The 25,063-nt window shown below is 39.5% G+C and overlaps 1 protein-coding gene across 1 annotated transcript in view; it reads left to right on the top strand.

Annotated features, from left to right (window-relative positions):
• SLIT2 (slit guidance ligand 2) overlaps nucleotides 1-25,063 on the top strand; it is a 349,772-nt gene that overhangs the window by 16,787 nt on the left and 307,922 nt on the right. Inside the window, exon 4 of the mRNA XM_060187732.1 lies at nucleotides 314-385. Within this exon, the coding sequence (XP_060043715.1) occupies nucleotides 314-385 (72 nt within the window). The remainder of the gene's footprint in view (nucleotides 1-313; nucleotides 386-25,063) is intronic.

The following is a 25,063-nucleotide window of genomic DNA, read 5'->3' as shown; positions in this document are numbered from 1 at the left end:
TTGAGCTCATTCTAATGCAGACCTTAGGATTTTTATTTTCGTTGTGTATATTCTGATGGACTGATGTGCAGGTTTTTGAGCTTAGACTTACAGTTCCAGTAATCATCATCTGAGGAAGCATAATGGTAAATTGCTCTAAAGATCAATGTAACGAAAGGTGTAACCAACTTCTGATTTGCAATGCTTGAATTCTCTTGACTGTCATTTCATTCTTTCTTGAAATGGAGGATGAGGCATGACACTATGAAACCACAGTCTTATTGTTGGGTATTTTCTAGATAACACATGCTTTGTTTTTGTTTTTTCTCCAAAGGCGTTTAAACAGAAATCACCTTCAGCTGTTTCCTGAGTTGCTGTTTCTTGGGACTTCAAAGCTATACCGGCTGTAAGTAGACAGAAATAGTTATTGTTGCTTTGGATAGTGTCTCTTGTTTTATTAAATGCATTTTGGATTTGTTTGCTTTTGACTTCCTGGAATATGGTCACTGATAGATGAATGGATTTAAAGTTTGCCTCTCTCTCCGTGTTTTTCCTTTCAAATTTATGATTGGCTTTCCAGTGGTCCTACTTGTTTTATTTGGTTAGCCTCAAGAGATTTATGCCTGGTTAGTATAACTTTATTCTTTTCCGATCACATGATATTAGGACGATTTACCTTACTTCTTTATGGAAATTTTTGATTATGTTCAGAAGGGGGAAAATGAACTGTATTTCCCTCTCAGAGGAAGTTTGTAATGTTGACTTGTAAAGTTGGAGTTCTCACTGTCAGTTTTTTTATGTTTATTTATTTTTTTATGTTTTTATACTCAAGTAGTGTTTGTTAGTCTGGAATTATAATTGTGTTTAAACAGTGCTGTAAATTTCCTGTTAAATGGTCCCTTTAAAGCTGGCATTCCAAATTCTGCAATACGAGTGAATATAAGGCAAGGAGATTGATAGCAAATACAGAAGCACTTCTTCAGACTGGGGGGGCAGTGTGAGTTATAAGCAGAACCACTTTTTCCTACTTTGAATGCTTGTTCCCTAAGCTAAAGTGTAATAATAAAAATGTATTTTTGAAAACACTTTACATTAGATTTTCAGCTATACAAGTGAATTCACGCAGAAAAAAAAGAGATAGCAATGTTTATTGCTATTCATGATGTATATTGGGAAAAGATTCCTGGGATGGTTAGAAAAATTGCTCCCCGTGTGGTTCCCACCTGGATCATCAGTTATATTTGTGAGGAAAGAACAAAATTGTTTCTTTTTTCAAACTTGACTTTGTAGCTGAAGCTTCAGTCTTGCTTACCGATAGCCAAAATCAGCAAGCAATCTTTCTTTTCTTCTTTGTCTTCCCTGCTCAGTTAATTGGTTCAATTTAAGGTTTTTTTTTTTTTTTTTATCAAGTAATGAAACCTCAAGATTGCCTTTTTAACAACATTCTCTAGGGATTATTTTCTACCAAGGAAATGAGATGTTGACTATTGTAAAGATTATATGTAGTCATATAAATTGAAATTTATATTTAGTATTTGAACTTCTTTTCTTGTTTTCTTTTCTTGTTTCTTTTTTTTTTTTTTAATTTATAACCTCTCCTATGTGCAATTTCTCTGCTTCCAATTTGTTTTGTAATTTTGTTAGACACACACCCCAAAGAAACTGAGATAATAATGGTGCTGGGGCATCTCCCTCAGTGCTGCTGCACCACCATGTGGTACCAGGCAGGGCTCAAACCTGGGCCTTGCACATGACAAATGCACAGAAAGGACCTTCTGAGCTGTCTCGTTGTTCCTATTTGAACTTGGTTTATAGGAAGGGCCACAGAGATGGTTTTCTGATTTGCTATTTGGTCACTGAAGGAATTGTTGAATACTTAACACCAAGGTTGCCATGTAATGGGTACAATTCAATTACTACTTTGATCTAAGTATAAACAAATAAGAACAATCCTTATTGTCTAGGAAGTTGTCCTCCAATACGGCTGTGAAACTATCACTTAAATGGATTACCACTATTTATAATTAAAATTATTAAATTGTAGAGGGATACAGGAAGTAGGCCAAGGCTAGCTTGAGCAGTGAGAGTGTTTACTTTTCTTTGCCTTTATTTTTAATTTTTTAATTTATTTTCCCTTTTGTTACCCTTGTTGTCTTTTTATTGTTGTTGTCGTTATTATTGTTGTTGTTATTGATGTCGTTGTTATTGGATAGGACAGAGAGAAATGGAGAGAGGAGGGGAAGACAGAGTGGGAGAGAAAGACACCTGCAGACCTGCTTTACCACCTGTGAAATGACTCCCCTGCAGGTGGGGATCCTTATGCCTGTCCTTGTGCTTTGCGCCACGTGTGCTTAACCCGCTGCGCTACAGACCCACTCCAGAGTGTTTGCTTTTACTGCAGAAGCACTTGGATGGCTTTTTACAAAGATTCGGGTGGTATTGTTCAGTGCACAAATTAGAATTTGTTAATGCTTTGCCTTGAGATTATCACAGGCCCTTTTAGGAAAGTGTTCTATTTGGACCATATAACTTCTTTTGCTATGCAAAAGAAGATTTAAAATTGTTAGTGAATTTAAAAAAATCCACAAAGCTATAACATAACATTTTCTTAATGAGCTAAAGTCAAATTATTAAAATGGGCAATTGTCAGATTTCTAATGTTCCTGTCTGGCACAAAAGGTTTCCCTGGGGAGTAATGGGAGATAAAGTTTTGTTTGTTGATGGAGACCAGTTGCGAGAGGGACCCCAATGTTTTGATGATCTTGAAGTGAGAGCCCGGTAGCTTAATGCTTGATATTGACTGAAATTGGACACGACTATAGACAAGGCACATCGACAAACAACAGTGCCTGTTTTTACCACCTCCTTTCATCTTCTTTCTTCTGGAAAGGCTATTGCCTCACCTGAACTAGATTTAGTGGATCGTAAGCAATATTAGTTCTCTGGAAAGGACACATTATAAGCTACACGTGTACCTACTTTTTTTTTTTTTAAAAAAACCCATATATTTATTTATTTATTTTCCCTTTTGTTGCCCTTTTTTATTGTTGTAGTTATTATTGCTGTTGTTGTTGTCATCATTGTTGTTGGATAGGACAGAGAGAAATGGAGAGATGAGGGGGAGACAGAGGGGGAGAGAAAGACAGACACCTGCAGACCTGCTTCACCGCTTGTGAAATGACTCCCCTGCCATTTGGGGAGCTGGCGGGCTTGAACCGGGATCTTTGGCTGGTCCTTGCGCTTTGTGCCACGGGCTCTTAACCCACTGCTACCGTCCAACTCTAGCGTACCTACTTTTTAATGGTGGTGATCACTAATTAAACCAATTAACCTGCATAATGACTCTTTTGTGAGTATGGAGCAAAACCTGAAGCTAACAACCTGGCTAGTCCAAAAGGAAGAATTCGAGTTCACGTTTTCAATTCATATGATGCAGGTGCCTGGTAGTTTACTTGAAACAAATGTTTCAGCAGTTGGAAAAATGTGCAAAACCTACAGAAGAAAACGTCCATTTGAAAAGAGAACTTGCCTAAGAAGGATAAGTGATGGAACACAGCATACAGTTTCTGTAACAAACAGGGAAAGACATAGGGGAATGAGGCGGGGAATGTATTTGGCTGCTGGTTGCATAGATTTTGTTAAATAATCTATAACTGCCCTCTTTTGTAATGTAGTACAGTTACATACTGATTTAGAATTCATATTTTTTCCCTTTTGTTGCCCTTGTTTTTTTATTGTTGTTATAGTTGTTACTGTTATTGTTATTGATGTTGTCATTGTTGGATAGGACAGAGAGAATTGGAGAAAGGAGGGGAGACAGAGAGGGGAAGAGAAAGATAGACACCTGGCAGACCTGCTTCACCGCCTGTGAAGCAACTCCCCTGTAGGTGGGGAGCCAGGGGCTTGAACCGGGATCCTTACGTGGGTCTGCGCTTTGCGCCACATGCACTTAACCCACTGCGCTACTGCCCGACTCCCTCATATTTTCTTTTAAAAAAGATGTTTTTCTTCATAGATCATTACTATTGCACAGTACTAAATTAATATGTTTCTTTTTTTCTGACTTAAAAAAAAAAAGTTTACCCTTATTTCATAGTTCTCCCCTTATCCATCAGGGACAACAATGTTTTCTAGTTTAACATTCAATTCATGTGCTGAGATTTGATATTTATTCATTCTCCCCCCCCCCACCTTTGCCTAAAGCTTGATGGGCTTAACTTTATGTGGATTTTTCTTTACACTCCTGTAATGAGTAATGACCATATGACTCTTGAATGAAAATAAGATGCCAGGTGAAGAAGCTTATGTGCACTTTTTTTTTGTATCCTCAATGCAATATAAAAGAAAAAAGAGGGTCTAGTGTATATGAATTATGATTCGACACGGTTGGTTGCTGCTAGCGGCCAAATATGCTTTTCCTTTGCTGTCTGCTCCAATTTCTCTTTGGATGGGTTGAGAGCACTGCATGTTCAGGTCAAGATGTTTGCTCAGAAATAGTAGTACAGTTGCAGCTGTGTTTGTTGGAGCAGGAGACTAGTTTAAATAACATTACCATTTATCTAGTCCATTAACAGAACTCTGTAAAATAATATCAACTCTGCATAAACTATAGGACAGTGTAATAGAATCACAAGCACTTGTTGACAGATGGGAAGTGTAAGTCAGGGGAAAGTAAAGGGCCATAGGTTAGAGGTTAAAAGAGACAGCGCGTAGCTTCTAACTGATTTCCAGCCTCCAGCCTCTTTTATGCTAGTCTTGGCAAAACTTAGGCTGCCTTTTTACTATCAGTTTAAGAGTGGAGAAAGTTAATTTGCATAGAACTCTCAAACGACTTTAGCTGACAGTTTTTAGTAACAGTTGAGATGACTAAGATGTAGTGAAAATCATGGATTGCTATCATATTTAAGAGTTTCCTGTACAAATCTTCCTGATAGACCTAACCTTCCATAAGTCGATTTGCAGTGACTAATTCTCACTTTCCTACTTGAGTTTGCAGCTACTAACCCAGGCTCATTAGAGAGGAATTTCAATGGTAGTACCGTGGTTGAACATTTGGTTATAAATATTTGTGTTGTGGTTTGTAGTTTATTTCTTTGAGCATTATTATATTTACCCAGGCTTCTAACATGAGCGTAAATACCCACAGCATGTTGTGAAAGCTCATCTCGCACTTGTATCTACTGAAACAAGACAGAATGAGCACACACAGTGCTTGGGTCTCAGCGACTCCCTTTTTTGCTTATTTTAGTGCAGCTTTTCATTTCTAGTTCACAATGAACATTGAAACTAGTAAATTATCTGACGTTATTAGTGGTGTTTTTTTTTTTTTTTCTTCTCCTCCAGGGTTATTGCTGGGCTCGGTGCCTGCACCATGAATCCACCGCTCCTGGAGGCCATTTTTCCCCCTTTTTGTTGCCCTAGTTGTTGCAGCCTCATTGCGATTATTATTGCCATTGTTGATGTTGCTTTGTTGTTGGATAGGACAGAGAGAAATGGAGAGAGGAGGGGAAGACAGAGAGAGAGAAAGACACCTGTAGACCTGCTTCACCGCCTGTGAAGCGACTCCCCTGCAGGTGGGGAGCTGGGGGCTCCAACCGGGATCCTTACGCTGGTCCCTGCGCTTTGCGCCACGTGCGCTTAACCCACTGCGCCACCGCCCGACTCCCATTAGTGGTGTTTTTAAAGGCAGGTGCTGTATTCATGAACGAGGGGCTAATTACCTGAGACAGATTTTGAATGTCTAGGTCACAGTTCACGGGCTGTCAGGTAGGAACACATGTTCTCACAGTTGTTTCTGATGACGGTCATTGGGCTCTTTCTTTTTTTCTGAAGGAAACACTTATTTAGATAAGAATTAATTAAAAATTTTTTTATTACCTTTATTTATTTATTGGATAGAGACAGCCAGAAATTGAGAGGGAAGTGGGTGGTAGGGAGAGACAGAGAGACACCTGCAGCCCTGCTTCACTGCTCATGAAGCTTCCCCCCTGCAGGTGGGGACTGGGGGTTCGAATTCAGGTCCTTGATCACTATAACATGTATGCTCAACCAGGTGTGCCACCATCCGGCCCTAAGAATTAATTTTTTATGCTCTCTTTCTTTCTGTATGCATATACATGCCCACACAAACAAGTTGCTTGACTTTTAAAAAAATATTTATTTATTTATTTATTTTCCCTTTTGTTGCCCTTGTTTTTTTTGTTGTTGTAGTTATTATTATTGTTATTTATGTCCTTGTTAGATAGGACAGAGAGAAATGGAGCAAGGAGGGGAAGATAGAGAGGGGGAGAGAAAGACACCTGCAGACCTGTTTCACCACTTGTGAAGCGACTCCCCTACAGGTGGGGAGCTGGGGGCTGGAACCGGGATCCTTGAGCTGGTCCTTGTGCTTTGCACCACGTGCGGTTAACCCGCTGCACTACCGCTCAACTCCCGCTTGACTTTTTTAAAAAAATAGCTATAAAAGCAATGCATATAAAAACGTTTAAAGTCAGTCAGCAAAGTAGAAAAGAGGAAATAGAAATCTTCCCTTATTCCCTCATCCCAGAATAACCACTAGTACAGTTGTCAGTTTTTATTGCCATTTTCTTTGTCTGTGTTTATGCATTTGTGCTACAAAGATTTGTTTTTAATATCCCTAAGGCCAAATATCAGGCTTGACCATTATAAGGCTTCCAGTAAGTGCTTGCTGTATTGAATTAAGTCACTGTTGGGCTCAGGGGTTGCAAAGAAGTAAGTAAAGAGGAACACTGAGAAGGCAATATGAATAGTGGAGAACCAAGTTACATTTAAAGGATAACTTGACTGCTTAAACATTGTGGCCTCATTAACTTTTTCTCAACATTGAAGAGGTTGGGTAGACATAGTATTTTTCATTTAAACAAAGTGCGCCTTCGTTTAGCTTAATGCTGTCCTTATAGTAACCTAACTACTCCCCAGTCCTCTGGTGTCAATTTGGTGTCTGTATTTTTGTATACAAAGATTACAAAGCAGATTGCGACAGTGAAACCTAGGTCAAAATTCCTCTTGAATTAATTCTTGCCAGCTCTGAATAAAGTATGGGTTCCTGGAGGTGGCAGGTGCTTGGGGTTTCCTGCTCCATTTTACTCTTGGCCTGTTTGGCCTCTGCCACAATAAATGTGGCCTTGGTTATGCAGGAATTGCAGGGTGCAGTTGCTACGGTTACCGGTGTCCTGCCAGATCAACACCATTACCCATCTAGCCAGCTGCCCGGAGACCCACTGTTGCTCACTACAGGCTAGAGGGAGCTTCACATGCAGACGGTGTGCCTTCTTCAGAGATGCTGTTTTTTGGGGGTATCATTTGATGGCAGGAGACACTCTGTATTGTTTTTGCTGATAGTTAACAGGAAACAGATCGACTTGTCTCTGACAACAAAGAAGCCTAAGAGATTACCCTTAGAACAGTGTTAACTTTCAGTGGCTACAATGCCAAGTCCTTTATTATGTATTAGGTCATTTGTCAACTGCTCATAATTATTGGGCTCAAGGGATATCTGTTCTCCTGTAAAAAGAGAGATGTAAAAAAGACTTTGGTTGGAGGAGACTGCTCGATTTTAATATTTAATTATCGGATAGAGACAGAAGCATTGAGAGGGAAGGGGGAGGTAGAGAAAGAGAGACACCTGCAGCACTGTTTCGTGAAACTTGCAGGTAGGGACCTGGGACTTGATTCTTGATCCTTATTCACGGTAACGTGTATGCTCAGTCAGGCATGCTGTCACCCTGCCCCCCCAAAGAGACTGCTCTTGTGCCAAGAAAGGGTTGTTTTAGAGTAAAAAAAAGACTTGATAGATGGGGATTCTGAACAGGGTTCACAACAATCACTGCCGCTTGCCAGAGGGAAAAAAAAGAAGGAACTTAGTGGCTGAGGCCTAGTTATGATGTTGATTTATTGATCTATTGCTTTTTGTTATTTCTGGAGCTTTACCACTCCAGAATTACTATTTCAGATATAGAGAGAAAGACATGAAATGTTGGTATGCATGAGACCCCTTCTGTTTCATTTGGTTTAAATCCCCCCTGCTTAACACTATTCTATTTACATAACCACTTCATTCTATTTATATAACCGCTGTTAACAAGTACCTCCCTCCAGGGCATTGGTTCAATCCCCACTGTTTCATGATATGTTTTTGCTCCACCCCCCCTCCTTGTCACACCCTGATCCTCTCCTTGTCACACTCTGATTGTCACCAGTCACTTTTCTCTCCACCCTCTCTATGTCACACCCTGTTTCCACCCTACTTGGCAAGTATATATAAAGACAGCATTGTGAGTTTTAGAGTACTTTACCTTTAGTTTAGCTCAGCTCGGCTTAGATTGTGCTGCGTCCTGCATGAATAAAGAGATACTGCCTACAGCTCAACTATGAGTCCCTGGTCGTCTGTTACCTGCCCGTGAAGCCAGCCTGGCGGAAACAACCTAACCCGTCGAAAACGACAATGAAAGCTTCATCCAGTGCTGTGCTGGCTTGAATCTGGTTTGCAGGCACCCTCCCTGACGAGCTATCTTGCCAACACATTTGGTTTTGATTTTGAAGAACTCTTCGAACATAGGAAATCGAAATGCAACAAAGACAAAGATTGTGTTTGAGATTATTCAAAGTCTTGTGCTTGCTGTTAGTTTGTAACTTCAAATGGATTCTGAGTAGAAGACTTTCTGCTAGGGAATGCCAGAAATAGGCACATTTCCACTGTTACCAATGCACAAGTTGGCCTCTCCAAGTTCCAATGAATAGGCAATGGCATAGCAAAGTCAAGGGCAAGGCCCTTCAAACTTAATTGCATTTGTCAAAATTACTGATATCCCAAATCTCTGTCTCTCACCATCAGGGTTATCCCCTGTGCTCTGTGCCGGCTCTATGGCTCCTGGCAGCCACTTTTTCCCATTTTTTCCCCCTTTCCTTTCTATTTTCTTTCTTTCTTTTTTATTTGACCGGACGGAGAAATTGAGAGGGAAGGGGAGATAGAGAGGGAAAGAAAGGTAGACACCTGCAGACCTGCTTCACCGCTCATGAAGTGTCCTTCCTGCAGGTGGGGGGGGGGCAGGTGTTCAAACTGGATCCTTACACACAGTGGTGTGTGCGCTTAACCAAGAACACCGCTGCCGTTCCTCAGATGGGTTTGTCTTTCACTAGTAGTTCCCCAGCTGGGGCCTAGGGAATATGAAAATAGGTGCTTGGGACAAAACCAAAAAGCTGGGTTAACAGTTGACCACATACATAGTCACTGTGGTATCTATGGGCCTTAACCTTTGTGAAAATCTGATGAATTGAAGCCTAGGGAGTTCGTGTGTGTGTGTGTGTGTGTGTGTGTGTGTGTGTGTGACTATGCTTTCTGAAATATGTAACTATGATTTATATGTCAAGAAGATAGTACTATATTCACATTATCAGGGAATATTTTAAGATATAATAATCCACAAAGACAGCACTGGGTTTTCAAATTTGGTGACTGAACTTTATGTAAATATGAAATATCATTTTAGGAGTACCAATTCATAGGGCTTTAATTGTATTTAGTTAGTATTCATATATTTACATTTTATTTTAAAACACTGAAGTTAATGAACTTAAGGAAAAGGTGGCCTAAAATGACTGCCTTTCAGGCCTACTCAGGTATTAGTAGTTTTGAAAGTCACAGAACACCTGAAGTCTAGTTTCCTTGTCTATAAAATGAGGCTGTCTATAATATTTACTCCCTGGGTGTATATATCTGAATACAGACTGTATTCAACAGAACATCATGAACTTTCTAGTATGATAGAAATTATATTTGTATGATTATTATCCTCTATAAGAGAAAATAATAGCTCTACAGATGTCCTTATAGCTGACACACAGAAAATCTTTTGGTTCTGTTGTATTTCAATATAATAACATGCATAAGCTTAGTCACATTATTATTATTTTTTTGGTACTACAAGTTGACATAGAGTATACATTGTCACCATTTATTTCTCCTTCTTTGGTCATAGAAGGAACATTATGGCCAGGAATTATTTTTGTTAGTTCTCATATTTATATTGTTGTTTCAGTAGTGTTTTTACCTAACCACTAAATGAAGGAAAATATTAGACAGCAGATGCTTAGTTAAGTACTTAAATTGTAGGTGAACTTCTGAAAACTCTTCAGAAACTTTAGATATACTACTAAGGGATATCTTCATCACTGATTAAAACTGCAGTTTAAACAGCACAAGATGAAAGCCATTGTTCTTATGATTTGATCTGAATTATTCTGTTGTTCTAAAATAATCTAAATATAGTCTATTTTTAGACTACACATTATGCCAAAGTGTTGTGCAAATTGTAAGTCACTCAGAACTGTGTATTTAATAGTTGGTAACGAAATAGCTTGGAGTCAAAAGTTTTGTTTTTATCATCACTGCAATCAGCCTCAAGCATGGGTGTTTGCTGCCAGAAGGTGTTCTCTTTATTACCTGCTACTTATGGCCAAGTTAGTGGCCACTACTGAGTTCTTTTTAGAAAGTTAGTGAGCTTTCAGTGGTTTGACAAATTGTCATATTAGAAGCACTGCCTAGAAGTGTTAAAAGAACCTAAATTACACCCATGATCTAGCGGACTGCATGGTAGTGTGAAACCTTATTAAGAGAACATCTGTGCCTCTTGAGATGTCTCCCGAGTGAATGTGTACAACTAAGTATGGCAACTTGATTTAAGTGTTAAAAAAAAAAAAAGAACTCAAAGAAAACTAAATAAGTCTGGAAACAGAATGGGAAGAGATAGCTTTGCCCTGTCACGATAAGTTTCTTCTACTGGTAAAAGATTAAAGCTTGCAGGATGTGAATAGCTGAGAACAGCACAGAGAAAAGTTGATTGCTTCCCCTCCAACAGTTCCAATTGATTGAAAAAAGCCTAATTTAAAGTTCTGTTTGTTCTATGTCTTAAACCATCAGAATTCTCTTTTAGGAGCAGTGGAATGCTCCGGAGGAGAAAGAATCCAAGGATAAAAAGTCATTGCAAACCGACAATTGTTCCTAATCCTCACAAAATGCTGCAGAAATTAAATTTATTCTTTATTGCTCAGAGTGTTACCTAGGTCACAGGGCGATGGGAAAATTGGACTGGAAGTCGAGTAGGCGCAAGCTTTGTTTTGTGTCTAGATGCTTAACCTTAGACACGACAAGGCATCTTAGAGTGTTGTGGGAACTTGGTTCAGAGCATTAGTACCAGGACTTTTATTACCCGGGATTTATAATAGGCTGTGCTGTCAGGAGATGAAAATGTTGTGTTTACATTGCTGTGTTAAATGATCATTTAATTAACACCTAAAGGAAAAAAAAAACCTGTGAAATTCTTAGCAGCTTTTATTATTGGTTTCCTGGGAGGTTTTAATATCCAGGTTTCATTGAGATTTCTTTTTGTGTGTAGACACACAAAAGACATTATAAACTTTTTAAGGAAGACAAACAGTTTAACCTTGACCCCTTTTTTTTCTAAAATTTTCATTTAAATTACATTTTAAATCTGGTGTAAAGTTTAAATTAGAGTTGCTAGACTAAAATATTAAAATAAGCCTTAGCTAAATGCTGTTTTTTGTAAATATGTAAATATTACTTGATTTCTATTCTAAGTTTTGCACTGACAAATATTTAAAGTTACCAGTTGGTTTGTATTAAAAATAAAGTTCCTACATTTAGAGTGATAATTGTGCATATTTTACATTTTTTTTGCCTCCAGGGTTATTGCTGGGGCTCAGTGCCTGCACCATAAATCTACTGCTCCTGGAGGCCATTTTTTCCCCCTTTTGTTGCCCTTGTTGTTGTAGCCTTGTTGTGGTTTTTATTGTTGTTGATGTCTGTCTTGTTGGATAGGACAGAGAGAAATAGAGAGAGGAGGGGAAGACAGAGAGGGGGAGAGAAAGATAGGCACCTGCAGACCTGCTTCACCGCCTGTGAAGGGACTCCCTTGCAGGTGGAGAGCCGGGGGCTGGAACCAGGATCCTTAAGCCAGTCCTTGAGCTTTGTGCCATGTGCACTTAACCCTCTGTGCTACCGCCCGACCCCCCATATTTTGCATTTTAAAGCTACCATTATAGCTCTTTCAAGAGTCAAGATCAAAATAGATAATCATAGGTGAACAAAACTCTTATGTTATCATAGTTTAACTGGTGATAGGAGACAAGATGAAAGAAGTGTATATAGCAGTGGGAAGAGTGATGTCATCATTAGCATGAAATAACTTCAATGTTATCAACTGCTGTTTTTTTTTTTGTTACCTTTTATTAAAGCACTCACCTAAAAAAGAATGATCCTGAGGCAAATTCATGACATGTTTGAAATTTGAAATGTGCTGTGAAGAGCAGCTGTACATTGAGTAAAACTATGTTTTTCTAAAGGTATTATTGAAATTTATGTTACTCTTCTCATTTTATTTGGATCTTCAACTTCACATTTGGTTGTATAAAAGCTTAAAAAATAGTAAGTTACCTGCTGTTTGTTAAGGTAGAATCTTAATCTGTACAGAAATAAACCATAAGTGTTATATATTTTTCTAAGTACCCATATTCACACGGAGACAAAAATGTTTATCCCTGTTTTAAAGTCTAAATGCAAATGCCTCAGGATAAAAATCTGCTTTTTGTATTATTCATGATAAAAGAGTACAAGCAGGATTGAATGTTATTAAAATCTCTTAATATAAAACCCCGCTTTGAACTTCAGAATTGTATTCTCATTTGTAAAACACTGCCTAGAGTTCTATAGGCACTTTGTATAACGTCACATGCTCTCTTTAGTTCTATCAAGTTTCAGTTTCTCTCCAAAACTTTCTGTTTATTTTTTTTTAACCTTTTCCTTCCCAAAGCTGCTTCTCCACCAGACTCCAGTTATAACAGAAATCCACGGTAGAAATACCACTTTCAATTTTATTTCCTTTACAGAAGTATCCACCTTCATAACAAATGAGTGTGTGATACAGAATGCTCAGAAATAGCAAGGAAAGAAAGAGGTAAATTTTGGGATCACAGAGCTGGTTCTTCATTATACCATCTTTCTAAATGCTCTCTCTAGTGTGTACATAGACGTATACTTCATATACCAATGAATATCTGTGCTAACCAGGTGAGTTTGTGTATGTGTGGGGGTGGGGAAACTGGGAGCTAGCAAAACAAAGACTTCTTTTGGTGTGTGTGTGTGATACTTAAAGAAAAAAATCAATATTTAGAAAATTTTATTTAATAGTTACTATGTTGCATTTAAGTTATCAGGGCAAATGATAATGTTCTTCTAATTATAAAATCAATGTTGAAATAGTAAATGTTAGTTACTGGGAAACTGACTAGAAACTAAAAGGAAAAGTCCCATTTTATTTTCTTTTTTGGATATAGACTTTAGGATTAATTCTTTTTTGTTGTTGTTGTTGTTATTTTTTACCAGAGCACTGTTCAGCTCTGGCTTATGGTGGTGCGGGAGATTGAACCTGGGACTTTGGAGCCTCAGGCATGAGAGTCTGTTTGCATAACCATTATGCTATCTACCCTCCGCCCAGGATTAATTCTTAAAAAAATAGCCAACTGATGTACACTTATCTTAGTAAATCCATTGATAGTTATCCTATTGAAACTACTATATATCATGAGATTAGAGAGGAGAGATCTAGAAATACTTTACAGAGTAATTGACTAGTTAAATAAAAAAAAATAATTATTTTTAATAATTAAAAAAATTATTCCCTTTTGTCTCCCTTTTGTTGTTTTATTGTTGTTGTTACTAATGTCGTTGTTGTTGGATAGGACAGAGAGAAATGGAGAAAGGAGGGGCAGCAGAGAGGGGGAGAGAAAGACAGACACCTGCAGACCTGCAGACCTGCTTCACCGCCAGGGGCTCGAACCGGGAACCTTACGCCAGTCCTTGCACTTTGCACCACGTGTGCTTAACCTGCTGCACTACCGCCTGACTCCCTGATTAGTTAAAATGAACTCTTCTTTTGCAGAAAAGTCTCATTGCCTTCCTTTCACAACTCACTATCATCTAATTCTTTCTTGCCTGATAACATTCTAATTGCTATCACAGTAGATATGCCATGTGCCAGGCTAGTGGTTTTTCCTGTTCCTGCTTGGAAATTCTCAGCCCACTTCTGGACTCTTTTCATGCCTCTCATTTAGAGTAGCATATATTACTTGTCTCATTTAAACCTTACCTTCTTTATCAGTATTTCCCCCACTGCTTCAGTTCCCTCCATATGTTCCTTCAGTAGTAGTTATGAGCACAGACTGTTGGCTTAGACTGCCTGCATTTGAATCACTTCTTGTGTAACCTCAGAGATGTCAGTTACTTGCCCTGAGACTTAGTTCCATCCTCATTCCAAAATGAGGATGGTAAGAGGATGTACCTCATGAAATATTGTGTGATGCAGTTCTTTGGTGAACAGGGTTTATTTAATACAGTGCTATGCAGTTTGTTTTTTATTACTACGATTACTGCCACTACTAGCTGTCTTCTGTGCTGATTGACTGATATGTTCTCTAATAACATTTATGTGAAGTTTGCAAAGACAACTCCCTTGAGTTTTCCTTCATTTTATGTATCTACCTTAGTGTAGGCTGGTTAGTAGATACTTTATGATTGAAAGGTTGGTGGAAATGAAGCTTGGAAAAATAGCTTGAAAGGATAGCTTGAGTTTGGAGTGAAATACATTTAAGTATGTGAAAGCCAGTAAATCAGAAATCAATAGACATACTTGCTTTGCTCCTTAATGGTGTCCAATTGAGCAAAGGTACTTGATCTCCTTCCTTTTGATGATCAGTTTCTCTACTTATGAAAGTTCGCAGTAGGTCAGATAAGAGAAGAACCATACTCTTGAATGCTTACCATCGTATCGCCAGAATTTAACCCAAGATCTTTAGAAGATTCCCAGACATGGTTGGAAAGAAGGCAGGAAATCAAAATAGAGCAAAGATTTGTTTTAGTTGCTTTTGAATTAAATTCTTTTTATCTTTCCTCTACTTTTCTCTTTTTCCCCCCTCTCCACTACCCTTTGCCCTCTTACATTCTTTCTGCCTTTTTATCACTGGATCATCACTTCTCTGTGACTTTTCCAGGAAGCGACAGATAGATAGACAGACAGCCAGGAAGTTTCACTTGCTTTCAAGTACTGTAGTCCTCTCACACTGTATGTCTGGGCCTCAAACCTGCACTTTTATGGCAAAGCATACACTCTACCAGGTGAGTTGAAGTCGACCTAGCTATTTTATAGGGAACTGACTTCAGGATATGAAGGAATTGAAATGATGGTGCTATTCATAACGATAGACTAGGAATTAGAACAACAGCTTGCACATGAATAATTTTTGAGATTGTTTTCTTGCCTGTAAGCAATTTAAAAAGTAAAGGCTTTTTTTTTTGGGGGGTGGGTAAATATAGACAGCTTTTTTTTTCTTTTTATGACTGTACTATTATGTGTAAATTGTTTGAAGAGTGAGCTTTAAAAAGCTAAACTATTAAAGGATATTTGATAGTTAGACATTGTTAAGTGGTTATCTTGATACTTGCCGAGTCATAATATGAGGCAAGTGGTGTCCAGTTGAAGTAGTTTCCATACTCACCTGCAACTCAAACATTGCTAATGGTGAGAGCATGAAGAATGAGTTCAAAATCAATCAAAGGAGAAAAATGTTGCCCGATGCAGGTTTTGTGTTAATTTCTCTGTGTGTTGGCAGCTTTTGATGACAACAGGTTTGAGATCAAGCACCACCATTTTCTGACATACTCCTGTGTAAATGCATTGTGTACCCTGCACAATTAATTTTTCTGACCTTTTGAGGGGAATAGAGTGTATGGAGCTGAATACCCTGAAGGCAACTGGAATCTGGAGTCTGTTTCTAAGAGGCAAGCCCATCCTCTCAGTTGGTGCGGTTTTCTTTCCTTCTCTTTAAGGAGAATGAATTCTATACCTAATGAATAGTTTGAAGGAGAGTTGTTAATCAGGTACTCCAAAGTGACCACCCTGGATTCTTCTTTTATTACAGAGAACGTGATGGAATGAGAAAGCAACATGGTTACATTTGATAAAAGGAAATTCTTTTCCCCTCTTCCCACCCACTATGTAATCCCCTGGAATTTAGTTGACTCAGGAAATTACTGTATCAAATGGCATGCTTGAAAAAAGGATAAGTTATACGAATAAGAACAACACTTAGGGCTACGATAATTGCATTAAAAATGACAAAGTATGTCAGTCATCATCTCTCAAGGCAACAGCTTTCCCATAAATGGATTTGGGTGTATGTGTGTATCCTCTCTTCTTCCTTCTCTTGCTCTGTCTCTCTCCATATATATCACCATATAGCATAAATATTGATAAGAAATATATGTATATAATAGTGCAACTTACATCAACATTATTTTTTATTTGTTTTTGATCAGTTACAAATTATCAGTATCATCTTGTTGCATTAATATGGAACACTAGATCAAAATCAAGAGAACTTAATCCAACAGACGGGAAAGTATACAGTTTAAATAATGGAACAATGTTATTCGATTTCTTCCCCTGAAGAAACCATTAAAAGTCTAGTTTTAAGAGAGAAATGGGGTTTTGATAAATAACACTTAAGTTCAGATAGTGCCTCGTTTACTAATCTAAGGGCTACAATAGCAGAACACAATTAAAGTGAAGCAACTATGCAGAGGGTTAGTGTATTCAAATAAGGATTATGTCTACTACAAGTGTGATATCTGTTACAAGGCACTTTCATTATAGTTGTACAGGTTTAAGTTCAGATTTCCTTAACCATCTAAGAAGAAGTTCTTCTCCCCAAGTTTTAAGCATATGTTGGTTTAGTGCCTTGTATTTGTTGATGTACTGCTAATTATTTTGTATGTGTATTTCAAAACAGCAATTCTGAACGTATGCTCTCCATTGTCTAAAGAAAATGAACTCTGTGGCCACATGTGTTTGAAATTAGTGAAAATCATATCCCCTGTGGTGAATGCAGTTCATTTTGCTGTATTAATCTTCAATAGTTTGTATAGTAAATAAATCTAACTTTAAAAAATTGGTTTCTCAAAGTTACTTGAGTAAACAGGCCTCTTCATTTTAGACTTTATTTGCTCCTACTCATCTAAATGGTGAGAATAACCTTTAGCTGTTTCAGATAATACTTTTTTTTTTTTTTTTTGGCTAAGTTTAATATTTCTTTTGGAGGTCGGGTGGTAGTGCAGTGGGTTAAGTGCACATGGCGCAAAGTGCAAGGACCGGTGTAAGGATCCCAGTTCCCACGTGCGCTCAACTCTGCGCTCCCGCTGACCCCCCAATCTGTTGTATTCTAAGAATTGTTCACCTTTTATACTGATTATTATATCATCAATAAAACCCCCTCTCCAGGTTGGATACTGTTGGAGGGCTGGGGAATATTCATCTCTGTTCTTTAGGAAACAGATTTCACGCACAGTGTACACTCTGATACACACACGTTAAAGGGAGTTTACAAACAGTGCAGAGGGCTCACAAAGTCATCTTTCCTGACAGGTGAGCTGCAGAACACCTTGGAAGTTTTATCTTTTTGACGATGTGCATTTGTTCTTATTTGATGGTGGATAAGCTTAAAGAGAAGGGCTGGCAGTACATTTGTTCAACCAATCTATTTTAGATCAATATATGCCCTTATTCATAAGTATCTATTTGAGTATTTTGAGTATCTGTTTGGAAGCCTAGAGGGAGACGATCGTAGGACGACTTCATAGCACGTCTCAGTTCTTAACATTTTACATATTGTAGAGTGATTTTGTTTGATCTGCTCATTAAACAGTATTGTCCCTGGATTATAACAAACTTGAAATTACTAAAGTAATAAGCAAAAAAAAAAGCTGAGGCTGTTTTATGTATTTATTTAAATCATGTGTCCCCTTGCAGGGGAATCCGCGGTCCAGCTTATATCAGTTAGTGTGCTTCCTCAATCCTTTGCCTCGGCAGAGTGTGTGTTCTGACATTTTTATTAGGCTTTTGTGTTTGGTCAGTGTATTAAATCCAGCACTTTATTCCTTTTCCACTTAAACTGTCTCCCCTGTCCAAGGGGTGGAGAGGCATTCACAGTGCCTGCACATAAAAGGTCATTATCTTATCTTAGCAAATCCAGCCCCAAAGAGATGGTGAATCCTGACAACCCTGCTGGGCAGCTGGAACTGGGGGGGAACAGGAACCTGGAGTGCAGTGGAGTGAGAGGGAGTGTATCCTGAGGCCTCAGGCACCAACAGGCTGGTCAGTGAGTCCATCAACAGCAGCAACGGTGAGCAGCGGCTTTTGTCTGGCCCTGGCTTGGGATGCAGCCACTTAGACAGACTGCAGCTTGTATCCTGCAGAGGCTGCTGTCCCGTGATCTTGATTTAATTGCATGCAACTCATCGAGATCACTCAGGAGAGTGCAACCACACTTTATGCCACTTGCCCCAAATCAAATCAAACTGCCCGCCCGCCCGCCCTCCGTTCTTCCTTCCTTCCTTCCTTCCTTCCTTCCTTCCTTCCTTCCTTCCTTTTCTTTTCTTTCTTCCTTTCTTTCTTTCTTTCTTTCTTTCTTTCTTTCTTTCTTTCTTTCTTTCTTTCTTCTTTCCTTCCTTCCTCCCTCCCTTCCTTCCTTTCTTCTCTTTCTTTCTTTCTTCCTTCCTTTTCTTCCTACCTTCCTTTCTTTCTTCTTCCCTCCCTTCCTCCTTCCCTTCCTCCCTCCCTCCCTCCCTTCTTCCTTCCTCCCTCCCTTCCTCCCTCCCTTCCTTCCTTCCTTCCTTCCTTCCTTCCTTTCTTTCTTTCTTTCTTTCTTTCACCAGGGTTATCAGTGGAGCTTGGTGCTGGTAGCATGATGAATCCATCATCCCTGGTGGCTATTTTGTTGTTGTTCTGTCTCTCTTTCCTTTTTTCTACTTTTTATTAGATAGGACAGAAAAACATTGAGAGAGGATGGGGATATAAAGAGAAGAAGGCAAAGACAGACACCTGCAGACCTGCTTCACCGCTCATGAAGCAAACTCCTTGCAGATGGGATCTGGGGCTCAAACCCAGATCCTTGTGCTTGGTAATATGTGCACTTAACTGGGTGAGCCACTGCCCAGACTTCCCTTTTCTTCTGCTTCTGCTTCTCTTCCTCCTCCTCCTTCTCCTCCTTCTCCTTCTACATCTTTTCTTCTTCTTCTTCTTCTTCTTCTTCTTCTTCTTCTTCTTCTTCTTCTTCTTCTTCTCCTTCTCCTTCTCCTTCTCCTTCTCCTTCTCCTTCTCCTTCTCCTTCTCCTTCTCCTTCTCCTTCTCCTTCTCCTCCTCTTCCCTGCCTCCTCCTTCCTCTTCTCCTGCTCCTTCTCCTCCTCCTTCTCATCCTTCTCCTTCTCCTTCTTCACCTACTCCTTCCCCTCACCCTTCCCCTTCTTCTTCTCCTTCTCTTCCTTCTCCTCCTCCTTCTCTTTCTTCTCTTTGTATGGGATAAGCACAATTATATATATTGCTGAAGGCAGTCAGGAACAAATCACTAGTGCTTTACTCTAATTTGGTCTCTGTTCCTCTGTGTGTGTGTGTGTTTGTGTGTGTGTGTTGAGGGAGCAGAGAGCTTGCCCAGCAGGCAGGACCTCCACCTTACCATGCATAAGACTCAGGTTTGAGGCAAAGCACCAGGTGGGCTTGCTTTGGAGCAATAGGAAAATTTGGTGCTGTGGTCTCCCTCTCTCTCTCTCTCTCTCTCTCTGCTCTCTGCATTTCTCCTCTATGCTAAGGAAGAAAGCATCTCAGAGTGGTGAAATTCCACATGTAGGAGGTCATGGTTACACTTAAAAGCAAAAGCAAACACTCCACCTCCCCCCAAATAAACCTATTAATGGGAAGAAGGTGTTGATAGGGCTGGAAGTGTTTCAAGTCAGCTGTAAAGCTCTCAGATGAGTGGGCGGGCTCTTCCAAGTGATTTCTTCAGACTAAAAGTACTCATTCCACTTTCACTAGTTTGAAAGAGAACCAAAGTTATTTGTTGCTTGAGAGACAGACTGGCATTTAAAGGAGAGTGTCTACTATACATGAATTGGATTGGGGATAAGAGTTTCTTTTCGCTAATAATATATTAGGAAATGAATGTTATAACATCCTTACCTTAGCTTATGCTTTACCTGTGAATGCAGAGGTCTTTGTTGAAAACTTTTCACCTTGGGAACCAGGTGGTGGTGTAGGAAGTGCAAGGACCCATGCAAGGATCTTGGGTCCCCACCTGTGGGGGTGGGGTGGTCACTTCACAAGTGGTGAAGCAGGTCTGCAGGTGTCTTATCTTCTAAGATAAGAAGATAGGCCAGAGAGAAAATGAAAGAGGAGGGGGAAATAGCTATTTCCCCCTCCTCTTTCATTTTCTCTCTGGCCAACCCCCCCCCCCCCCAAAAAAAAAAAATGACTGCCAGGAGCAGTGGATTCCTGGTGCTGACACAGAGTCCCAGTGATAACCCTGGAGGCAAAGACAACGTGTCACCATCTTCACCACCTATTTATTCCCCATCACTTATGCCAAATGGGAATATCATTTCATCTAGACCCATCTCATTTCCATGCTCCTTCTCACTCCCCAGAATCATATCCTGTATCTTCTTTTCACTTCTGGTCTGAACTTCCTTCCTAACTAGGCCTCTCTGTTCCAAGATTCTCCATCCACACTAGTCTGTTTTCAGCAGCCAGAGGCATTCCTTTTGTTTATTTCTTGATTTTATTTTTTTAATATTTATTTATTAGAGACAGAGAAATTGAGAAGAGAGGGGAAATAGGGAAAGAGACAGAGAGATACCTGCAGCCCTGTTTCACCATCCAGGAAGCTTTCCCCATGCAAGTTGGGACCAGGGGCTTCAGTCTGGTCCTTGCATACAGTAATGTGATTGCTTAACCAGGTGCACCATCACCTGGCCCCTGTTTCTCAATTTTATATGTCTCATTTTTTTTTGTTTATTTTTTTTAATGTGAAAGACCAGTAAACTGTCTAGCCTATGCAGTACTGGGGACTGAGCCCAGAGTCTCCTGCCTGTTAAGTCCTGCATACTCTTCATCAGACCACCTCCCCAGGTACTTATATATTTATACTCATTGAGATGTTACCGCTTCACGATTGGATATGTTTAAGGAATGTGATTTCAGACCTCTTCAAATGTGTGTTACTGTATTATGCCCATCAACAAAGTATTCAAATAACACTCATATTCCTTTACCAAAATCCATTAGGCCCCTGTAATTTCTGGTCACCTTGGTTCTTGAATTGAATCCAATTCTTGGAATTGAATGTATATCTTGGTTTTGCTTTGTCAGATGTCCTTTGGAAAGTACAGCTAATCCTGCATCATTTCTCTGGATAAAAATCATTTTCTATGTTATCAGGATTTAGCACCATACTACCAAACCTTGCGTTCAGAGGAACAATAATAAATAGACATTACTCTCTCAGCTTTATGGATGAAATAACTGAAGCCTAGACCGGGTAAATGAACTATTAACACAGGGACTATGACTAGAACAGAATAGAGGTCCTGTGCTCGCTGAAACCTTTACCTATACCTCATGTCTGCAGTCTGAATTCCTCTCTGGGCCTTTCAGTTTCCACTGTGCCTTGATTTGAGTTATTTGCTGGTAGCTTTTCTTTTTCACTTCATTTCTTTCTTTCTTTTTTTTCTGGTTGATTTTTGTTGGATTAGCAACAATTACTTTCAGCAAAATTAAGATATGAAAAGAAGAAAACAGCACCTTTAAACACCGAGAAACCTTTTCTAATCTGATTTACAAAAAGCCATTCTTACTCATATAACTGACACAGAATAGAAATAGATACAACTCTTAATTTCTGTAACTCTGGGAATTTATACAGAAAGTAACTTGCATTGTGCATCTGATGCTTTTTATGTTCTTGGTGAGTTTGATGAGTAAGTTAGCTAGCTACATGTGAGCTTCTGAAGCATTTAAAAATAATAATTGGTTCGGCATACACTTTCTTTTTTTTAATGTTTTTTTTTTAATTTTGCTTTTTCCCCCTTTTGTTGCCCTTGTTGTCTTTATTGTTGCAGTTATTATTGTTGTCGTCATTGTTAGATAGGACAGAGAGAAATGGAGAGAGCAGGGGAAGACAGAGAGGGGGAGAGAAAGATAGACACCTGCAGACCTGCTTCACCACTTGTGAAGCGACTCCCGTGCAGGTGAGGAACTGGGGACTGGAACTGGGATCCTTAAGGCGGTCCTTGTGCTTTGCGCCATGTGCACTACTGTATGCCTGTGCTCTGGCCCTTTCTTACTTTCTTTTTTTCTCTAATAAATAAATACATTCAGTTTTCAAAAATAGGTATTTTTGGAAGAGAAAGAGTGACATCAGAACACCTTTTGGTCATATGTGGTCCATGGGATTCAGCGAACATACCTTAGAAGGCACGCAAAGAAGACAGCGTTACTTGCTGACCTGCTTCCTGCCCACTGCCAGCTCAGCCTTGGCTGCTGATAGCTGCTTTGCCTTCATTATTTATCAGGAAGACTTCCACTTATTACCCCAAATCCAACTGTGCCTTTTTAGCTTGTGTTCCTTCTCTCAACGTAACCCTCCCAGCTTACTCAGGATCTCAGATAAACCACCATCTTCTGGATTTGGAAGGTTCACACACTAGCCTGACACAGATTCACAGCTTGTTCATCTTCCCTGGAGCGTTTCTTCTCGTTGGCAGCCTGGTAGAGTACCTCCCATCTGTGTATTTTTTTAAATTTTTTATTTTCCTTTTCTCCCTCTCATCATTATGTTTCATTATATGAGTGTGTGATAGCTGGGTTCTATTTTATTTATCCCATTGTTATCTCTGGCCCTGGCTTATAGTTGAGATTCCATTAATGAGTCAGTGAGCTTACGTCAGCATGGGGCATAATCATCTACAATGTGTCCTTCTGTGAATGTCTTATTACTTAATTTAGATTCTGAGTCTGTGCCCTCCACAGCCACACCTCACAGTGTTTCTTATGCCTCCACTAGTTTTATGTAACAGCTCTCTCATGTCATGAGTTTGTCCCTAGCTTGCATCTTCTAGAATTCAGGTTTTTTGTTGTTGTTGTTGTTAACGGGTTCTAAGTTTTCCATGTTTATTCTTCCCTCTTGAAATCAGAAGATAATACAGTGCCCTAGTAAACAGTCCTCACTGTTGTATTCCTGCATGCTCTTTATGAAGAAGGATCCTGCTAATTTATCTTAGAACTTAAAAAAAAAAAACAAGAATTGAGGATGAATCATCTTGTTATGGAAAGAAAGCCAAGTTTTGGACTGGGGAGACAGCATAGTGGTTATGTAAAAGACTTCCATGCCTGAGGCTCCAACGTCTCAGATTCAGTGAACCCCAGCACCACCATAAACCAGACCTGAGCACTGCTGTAGTGTTTCTGTGTTTCTCTGTATTTCTCGCTCTCATTAAAAAAACAACAACAACAACAATAACAAAAAGAAAACAAAGGAATAATTAAAAGAAAAGCCAAGTTTTGTAAATGAATATGATGGGATTCAAATTCTAATTTCCTTAAGGTGTTGGTTAGGAGATAAATACCTGTCTGGTATGAATTTATTCCTTCCTTCCTCTCTCTCTCTCTCTCTCTCTGTCTCTCTCTCTTTCTTTCTTCCTCTCTCTCTTTCCTTCCTTCCTTCCTTCCTTCCTTCCTTCCTTCCTTCCTTCCTTCCTTCCCTCCAGGGTTATTGCTGGGGCTCTGTGCCTGCACTGTGAATCCACTGCTCCTGGAGACCATTTTTTCCCTTTTGTTGCCCTTGTTGTCTATCGTTGTTGTTAATATTATTGTTGCCATTGTTGTTGGATAGGACAGAGAGAAATGGACAGAGGAGGGGAAGACAGAGAGGGGGAGAGAAAGATAGACACCTGCAGATCTGCTTCACCACCTGTGAAGTGACTCCCCTGCAGGTGGGGACCAGCCCGGGGCTCGAACTGGGGTCCTCATGCCGGTCCTTGTGCTTTGCAACACTTGCGATTAACTTGCTTAAATTATTTTTTTTTGTACTATATTTATTTGGCAGAGACAGCCAGAAGGTGAGAGAGGAGGGGGGGAGATAGAGAACAAGACAGAGACACCTTCAACTCTGCTTTACCACTTGCAAAACTTTCCCCCTGCAGGTGGGGACTGGGGACCGGGGGCTTGAACTGGGTCCTTGTCATTATGACGTGTGCTCAACCAGGTGCACTACCACCCAGCCCCTGGTATGATTTCCTTACTTGTTCAGTCAACACAGCATGGATTTTTCTTTTAATTCTTGGGAACTGTGGTTTTGCTAGACCATTTTCTCTGGGGTACAAGCCAATGTATACATATGTTCTTGTGTTGCTGTGATGCTTGAATTTGTGTTGTCAGTATATTGCATTCTCAGAAAATATCTCTAGAGTGTTGCTATTAGAAACATGGATATTTTCCTGACTTTGGGTGTTCTGCCCATGTTTGGTCACTAGAACACTTCACTTTGATTTCTGAAATGCCCGGATTGTGACATTTACTCTCAGCATGGTGTTTCAGTGTCAGCTTCTTGTAGCTGCCTATGGGGGAAAAAAAAAGACTCTTCAGATTTTTAGATTTTGTTAATTTATTAGTTAAAACATTGAACATGTAAGTACAGATTTGGTAATGATAAGTGGATTCGCTCTGTGCTTTCAGTTGTAAATAACTAACTGTTGTCTGAATGTGGCTTAATAAGTGAATATCTAAGATAGCAAGAAGTTCTGAGGTAGGTTGGGCTGTAGTTTGTTATTTCTTTCCCTCTTTTTATGTCTCCATTCTCAATGTCAGCTTTCCCCAAGTCTATGCTTCTACTCTCAAAATGCCCATCAGTGGTAACCATGACATCATGCTTCCTGCTTTATAATCATTGCTAGTGGGAGGAAACAAACATTGAGAGAGAAAGGTTGGGGGCTAGATGGGGATGGGGCATTAGAAGGGAGATGATAGATACTCCCCTCATAAATGAATTATAAAGCTCTTCTTTCAATAAGTTGAGCTGTCTTGTGCAAAGTACATAGCTTAAGAATGAGTTGCCAAAGAAATGCCATCTGTTGATTGATTTCATATAGTTAGGCTATCTCTCTGGACTT

Source organism: Erinaceus europaeus, chromosome 3 (genome assembly GCF_950295315.1).
Source record: "Erinaceus europaeus chromosome 3, mEriEur2.1, whole genome shotgun sequence".
Lineage (NCBI taxonomy): Eukaryota > Metazoa > Chordata > Mammalia > Eulipotyphla > Erinaceidae > Erinaceus > Erinaceus europaeus.
The sequence above is the reverse complement of the archived record's forward strand: the minus strand, read 5'-3'. Positions and strand labels throughout refer to the sequence as shown.